This window comes from Taeniopygia guttata, chromosome Z (genome assembly GCF_048771995.1).
Source record: "Taeniopygia guttata chromosome Z, bTaeGut7.mat, whole genome shotgun sequence".
In the NCBI taxonomy this organism is placed as follows: domain Eukaryota; kingdom Metazoa; phylum Chordata; class Aves; order Passeriformes; family Estrildidae; genus Taeniopygia; species Taeniopygia guttata.
Window position 1 is genome coordinate 10,328,876 of NC_133063.1, and position 7,010 is coordinate 10,335,885.

Genomic DNA, 7,010 nt, shown 5'->3' on the forward strand with positions numbered 1-7,010 from the left:
TGAAATTGGTATTTTTCTATTTATATGTAGTCAGCAAACTCTCTGCCCATGTCTCTCTCCTGGGCAGGATGTATCTTATCCCTGAGAGTTCAGCTGAGTCTTCCAGGGTGAGCAGGAACAGCAAAATCACTGCTGTCACTCTCTATTGTCCTTGCAGACCCTGAGGGCTGTGGACACCATGCTGGAACCAATGGTGCTCAGATCGCCTGCCTCCAGAGTCAATGAGGAGCTGCATTAGATCTCTGAGCTCCAGCCTGTGAAAAGAGTGGACGTCACAGGGCTGTTCCTCACCCTAGGTAGGAGGGATTGCCCGCACCTGGGTAAGTGGTTCCTAGCCCAGTGCCATGCAGGCAGTGTGCCGTGGGGAGGGTGCTCAGTTCCCCTAGAGAAGCACCAGGGGCTGGCACCAAGCTCCTTTGGAGTACAGTGGCTGCAGGGGTTGGCATCTGCCTTGCAAAAGGGTTGGCCTGGAGCCTTTGCCCCAGCTCTGAGAGGGACTCTTGGAGCAAGAGCCTACCAAGACTTCACTCAAGGTCAGAGGAAGGCTTGAGGGACCATGCAAGTCTTCCCAGAAGTGGAGTCACACCTGCGCATGAGCCTGTGGAGAAGCCTGGCTCCCTCCCCCTCTGCCCACAGCAGCACAGACACTCCCAACCTTTCCCAAGAGCTGCAACACAACCACAGCCACAGCAGCATGCCCAGCACTGACACCACTGATCTGCTGACAAGAGCACCAGAGAGGTGCAAAGCACAAATTAAATACAGAGAAGGAGGAGAACTGACTCGCCAATGAGAAAACAGTAAGGAGTGGCTCTTGTACAAAGTGACAATGAGGGTATCCAATGAGGGAGGAAAGGGGAAGGAACCCCAGGCCCTCACCCAATCACCTGACGCTCTGGATGGAAGCTTCAAGATGTAAGGGAAGGCACACCGAGTGACGGACAAGGCATCTGGGAGGAGACAGGGGAATGTCTCTGTACTTAGAGGGTGATGGACACTTGAGGAGGGATGGGAAAACTAGGGATAAACCAAAGGGGCACAGAGGGGTTCAAGGGGATAAACCATTTTAAAATCGAAATACAATGAAAATACAATAAAGTATAAAAACACAACTCCACAATCGGGTACTGCTAATACAACAGGAAAGCAGGAGCAGGGTTGAGGCCTGTCACAAAGTGGGTTAGGGTAGAATCTGCGGAGGCATGGCCAGTGCCCTCCTGGCAAGGGCACGGAAAAGAAGGGCAGATGGCAGATGGCTGGTGGCTGGCCTCTGCTCTTGAGCAGGTTCCATCTCCAGTCCTGTCCTTCTCAAGGATAGTGGGTACAGGGACGTGGCGGATGAATACGAAAACTGGAAAAGGAAGTCTGTTAAATATTGTGCAACTAAAATTTAAATTTAAATGATCATCAAATATACTGTCAATTGCCACAAAACATCGCACAGTAAATGATTTTGAATCATCACTATATGATGACTATATATCTATATATAGAGATATCTATACTATATCTATATATTATATCTATATCTATATATTATATACTAATAATGTATCAAATGTACATTGAAACAAAAAACCGGAGTCCATGGGAGAGTTTAAAGTCTAGGGGACAAGATAAGGGAAAGGTTAAAATCTAAAGGACATTCTTCCAGGGCATAGCCCCAAGAAGTCCTCCTGCAGGCCCACAGGCCTCCACAGTGGCTCACGCAGATTCAAACTGCACAAGTCTTCACTCCCACATGTTGGCCTTAGTTCTCGTGGCAGAACTTGCCTTCCCACTGGACGCTCACCTGTGCCCGAGCCTGTGGAGAAGCCCGGCTCCCTCCCCCTCTGCCCACAGCAGCACAGACACTCCCAACCTTTCCCAAGAGCTGCAACACAACCACAGCCACAGCAGCATGCCCTGCACTGACACCACTGCTCTGCTCCATTTTGCCCCACTCTGCTCCTCTAGTCACTGCTGCCAGCCTGTCTCTCCACTAGAGGTTTTGGCCTGGAGGCACCAAGGTCAGAAGACCTTTGCCTACTTCCAGACCATGCCACAAACCCCATATATGGCTTTTCCCACATTTAAGAAACACCTGACCATTCAGAAGCAAATTTAGAGCTTATGCACAGCGTGAGAACAAAGGGAAGCTTCCGGCACAGTGAAGGTTTTATGTATTATCGTATTTATTTACACTATCAGTCTAAACAAACTAGAAACTACGAGCTATCAACTAGAAACTAGAAACTACAAAAAACATCAATGGCCTCTTGCAGGGCTAGTATCTCCTGTCGGCCATAAACTGCTGCGTTGCCATGATCAGAGGCGTCAGGCTGGAGGTCGGCTTGGCTGAGGTTACAAAAGGATGCTGCCCAAAGAGAAAAAGAAGACATTAATTTCTACTGACCTCACAGGCTGAAACTGGCTTTCTCTGGCAAGCAGAAAGATACACAAAGGAGGGCATTCTGTGCACCTCTGTCTCCACATCCAGGACCATGCTACATGAGCCAAACATGGCTCCCAATCCCACAAATCCATTAACCAAGTTGGCTTCAGATGAAAGAGATTTGGTCTAGGCGACCTGGAAAGGCTCCTTCCAACCCATACCAGGCCAGGATTCTCCTCTGTTTTCCTTTGAAAAGCCCCCAGACTGGAGATTCTCAGGAGCAGGGCCCATCTGCCACCTTGGACTTGAGCAGACGAGGAGCCCCTGGCAGCGGGCGGCCGGCGCACCCGGCAGCCGCTTTGCCTTTTACCTGCAGAAGTTCCTGGGCAGACCAGCGCCTGTCCTCGTCCGTCTCCAGGCAGCAGCACAGAAAGTCTCGCAGCCAAGCCGACTGTTGCCTGGGCTTCTGCAGCTTCGGGGTGCCCCTGGTGCTTATCAGCTGCTGAACCTGGAGAAGAAGGAAATGCCACGCTCCACCTGTCTCCTTCACACCCCAAACTGCTCACACAGACCCCACTGGACAAGCTCCACTCCCCAGTGGCTCTTTACTCCCTGCCAGAGGGAGGGAGATACCTTTCCTACCCCTACTAAAAGAACCCAAAGCCAGAGGCAGCCGTAGCCAGTCCAACATGCAAAGGCTCTTGCCTTGACCCCTGATTTCATTGGCTGATGGAATTAGGAGCAACTCCATCAGCAGCAGCACACTTTGCTTCTCTCAGCACTGACACCAGCTCTACAGGCGAGGTGGAAGACAGACTTTAATCTAACTGTACTATTTCCAAGGATTCCTCCCATAATATGCAGCTCACTACTCCTTTAGGTAAAGCTGCTCACTGCTCTCTTAGGCAAAGCTTCCATCAAGGAAAAGGCAGTGTGATTTTCTTGTGCTATTCATGATGAAATGCCAAGGGGATAATCTGGCCGAGAAGCATAAGAGACTATGCAGCCTGGCACCAATCATTGTCAGGTGTTAGCAAGCTTCCCAGGCAGCAGAATGGGAGTAGATTTAGTCAGAGTGACAGGAGCATCTGAGGGTAGTTGCAGCGTACCATGCGGGAGGTGTTCATCAGGTAAGGAGGTGCTCCTTCCACCATCTCGATCCCCACAATTCCAAAGGACCAGATGTCCACTTTGGCGCCGTAGGGCTTCCTTGTGAAAATTTCTGGCGCCATCCAGTGAGTAGTCCCAACAGCTGATCTTCGTTTCCTCTGCTCAGCGGTGAGCTGAGCAGCAAGGCCAAAATCAGCTGAGGAGAAAAAACACTCACATCAAGCCAGCTTGAAAAAGAAAGCAAAGAAAAGAATTCCCCACTGAATCAATGTCTAAGAAGGCAGTGTGGAATCCAGCTCTACCAGGGGCATGCTGCTATTCCTCGAGCCTGCAGCTGAGGAAATACGCAATTGGCCACTTTGCAAAAGCCCCCGACTTCAGGCAGTGGCTTTTAGTCCCCTGAAGCTATTAGACTGCTGCTGCCTTGCTGGGGAAGGGACACACACAAGCCAAAGACACTCCTGACCCGTTCTGCCCAGCTACAGCTCCCTGCACCTTGTGGCTGTTCTCTGCGCTCGCAGCAGGGCAGCCTGCACTGCCACAGGCACCAGGGAAGCGGCAGCACCCAAAGGCAGCCCCACACCGCAGCCCGCCACGGCTGAGCCTGGCCAGCAACACCCACCCAACTTGACAGAGCCGTCCAAGCCCAGGAGAATGTTGTGGCTTTTGATGTCTCGGTGGATCACTTGCTTGGAGTGAAGGAAATCCAGGCCTTGCAGGCACTGAGAGAGGAAAAAGAAACACAAGCCTGAGTGGATTGCGTCCCACAAGCAGGGCAGTGGCACACCTGCAAGACTGACTTCCTGGGGGTTGGTGAGCCACGGCAGGCCAGGCTGCTGGCAAAGGCAGCAGAGCTGGCTGCTCCAACACGAGGACAGCAGAGCTTTTCTAAGGGCGTGGCTGTTTGCTTTTGAAAGGGAAAGGGCAGTTGTTGCTCTGGCCAGTGCCCTGCAAACACAGACTCAAGGTGCACTGCTGCAGTGCCTGTACTCTCTGCAGCCAGACAACAGTGTCTGCTTTTGCAAACACCACTTGGGGTGCAAGGCTCTCCTTTGAGGCTGAGCTCTGTGAGAGTCCTGTGAGGATCTCTTTGTCTTTGCCACTTGCTCAACATGGTGCCACCAGCCACTTTGCTCTTGTGGGGAAGGAATGCATCACTCACAGGCTCCAGGCAAAGCTTTAGAGAGGCAAACACAAACACACTAGAAGAAGGGCAGGCATATTGGCAGGCACTTCATCTGCTCTTGCTACTGCCAGGCGTAAGAGAAATGCAGAAAGGAAGCTTGGAAGGGGAAATCTCTCCTCTCCTTATCACCCATTTGGAAGGGCCGTCCCGACCAAGCCATGGGAAGCACAAGCGCCATCCCTTACCTCCCGAGAGACAGCTGCTATCTCTCCTTCTGCCATATGAGTCTCCCTAATGACATCGTGTAAAGAACCTCCATCCATGTATTCCATCACCAGCCAGAGTTCCTCATCCACCAGGTAGCTGAAAGGAGGAAACAACAGCCTGGAGATGAAGGTGTGCACTTACATGACCTGATGGATTCTTGCTCCTGTGTCTCTCTCAGAGGAAGACAGGAGGAATAGTCATTCACAATGCTCTACAGGGCTTGAACTCTATGCAGTCTAAAGGCTGCTTGGTATCCACACCAATGCAACAGGCCAAGGGAAATACAATCTACAGCGCTTTGTCAGCACTGGAGACCCGTGGGAAAAAATCAAATGCCAAAACAAATGAAACCATGTGGAGAGAGGACAGGAACTTTGAGGCTGTTGGCTCAGTGAGACAGGGCCAAGGCCGGTCTTTGAAAGCACACTTCAAACTAGGTATGCCAGCAAAGATGAATGCAGCCCCAATGCAATCTCCTCCCAGGACGCTGTAGATCAGCCCAGAAGCAGGAATTAACAGCTCCATCCTCTGCCAGCCACCAAAGGAGTGGTTGAACTTCTGGCTTGCAGGATGTGAATGACCTTTCATGGCAGAACAGCAGAACCACTCACCTGTCTACAAAGGTCACAAGATTGGCATTCTTATTGCCACGCATGATCTGGATTTCATTCAGGCACACCTCGCTGTTGCTCTCTTCCAGGAGACTTATTTTCTTTATGGCCACCTAAAACAACATGGAAAACATGAACCAAAGTTGGTGGCACAGAACCACCAGGGGAACACAGAGACAGTGATGATGGGGTGACAGAGCTGGGCTGGGCCAAGCTGCCTTGTGGCTGGACATCAGACCGCTTGCTTGGGCACCTCCCAGGACAAAGAGCCAGATAGCCTTTGCCTTGGAAACCTGGCAGAAACATGGTCTATGCTGTCCACCTCAAAGCTCTAACAACACTCACCGTTCCCACAGACTTCCCCCATGGCTTTACTTGATCATCCCCATTTTCATTCACACACCTCTTGCAAGCAGAAAGTCAATTTCTGCCAGAAAACATGGAGCAAAACTGCTGGACAACCTCTAGGGGGCTTGATCATTCCACTGGCATTCTCCCTTTCACAGCAACAAAGCAAACTCTTCCAGACATGACAGATCAAATGCTGTCCTAAAACAGTTCTGCAGAAGCTGTGGCGCTGCTTGACGCTTACCTCTTCTCCTGTGGCAGTCTCCACTGCCATGCACACCGTGCCAAAACCCCTAGAAACAAAAGGGCCGCAGAGATAGAAGTCCTTTAGTCCCTGCAAGTGCAGGAATCCACAGTACAAGAGGAAAAAAGTCCAGGGACAAAGAGTAAATGGAAAGAACTGTGGCTGCACTCACCCTCTGCCAATTGTTTCCAGTTCTGTGTATTTAGCCTCAGGATCTCCCTCGCTCACCAGCATCTCTGTAAAAATCCCAAGGAAAGATGCTCCCTTCAAAAGAGATCCCACCGTGCAGCAGATCAGAAAGGCAGCCCCACTCTCTGGGACACTGCGCCCTTTCAACTCACTCCCTCAGGAAACAACAACACCACCACACCGCCACCACCTAAAAAACAACAGCAGCAGGACAAGCAGCCCTGCAGCACAGATGGCCTGTCCAAAACTAGAAGTCTAAACTAAAATCTAAGCACATCAAGAAACAGTCAGAGGAGACAGGGATCAGAAAAGTGTAAGCAAGAGAAGTGATTGTTGCCTACAGACATTAAGGCAGGCAGCAGGACAAACACAACCTTTCTGTTCGGGCAATGAACACTCTGGGACATTCAACAAAAGATTTAATCCTTGCAAACATGCAAGGCATCTTGGGTTTGGGAATCCATTTTTATCAACAGCTGCCCTTTCCAGAAGAGGAAGAATATTGCAAAGTGCCTCCAGCAAAGCTAAGAACTCCAGCTTGAAGCAGGACTTTGCCTAAACAACGCCCTTCTGCCGCTCAAGAGCAGCAGCTGATGTTCTACCCTACTGTGATGGGCCTTAGGAATGAGGTCCCTCAGCTTTTAGGACAGGCTGAGCTCTGAAGATGACCTTGGCCTTGCCCCACAGGAGCTGGGCCCCACAGGAGCTCATGGAGGCCTCCTCATTTGCTCGGTCACAGCC

The 7,010-nt window shown here is 51.0% G+C and overlaps 1 protein-coding gene across 1 annotated transcript; it reads right to left on the minus strand.

The window, feature by feature from the left end:
• Positions 1-2,266: 2,266 nt before the first annotated feature.
• LOC140681827 (serine/threonine-protein kinase PAK 3-like) lies at positions 2,267-6,314 on the minus strand. The gene is made up of 8 exons (XM_072922320.1): positions 6,253-6,314; positions 6,081-6,129; positions 5,489-5,601; positions 4,856-4,973; positions 4,107-4,206; positions 3,484-3,680; positions 2,745-2,882; positions 2,267-2,356 (listed from the first exon to the last, which is right to left on the minus strand). Exons 1-8 carry the CDS (start codon positions 6,312-6,314, stop codon positions 2,267-2,269), a joined length of 867 nt encoding a protein of 288 aa, XP_072778421.1.
• Positions 6,315-7,010: the final 696 nt, after the last annotated feature.

Coding starts and splice junctions, on each gene's coding strand:
- LOC140681827 (XM_072922320.1), bottom strand. CDS start 6,314: ATGCTGGTGAGCGAGGGAGATCCTGAGGCTAAATACACAGAACTGGAA. Junction 4,974..5,488: donor CTTGTGACCTTTGTAGACAG/GTGAGTGGTTCT, acceptor TCCTCCTTTCAG/CTACCTGGTGGATGAGGAAC. Junction 2,883..3,483: donor TGATGAACACCTCCCGCATG/GTACGCTGCAAC, acceptor CTTCTTCTCCAG/GTTCAGCAGCTGATAAGCAC.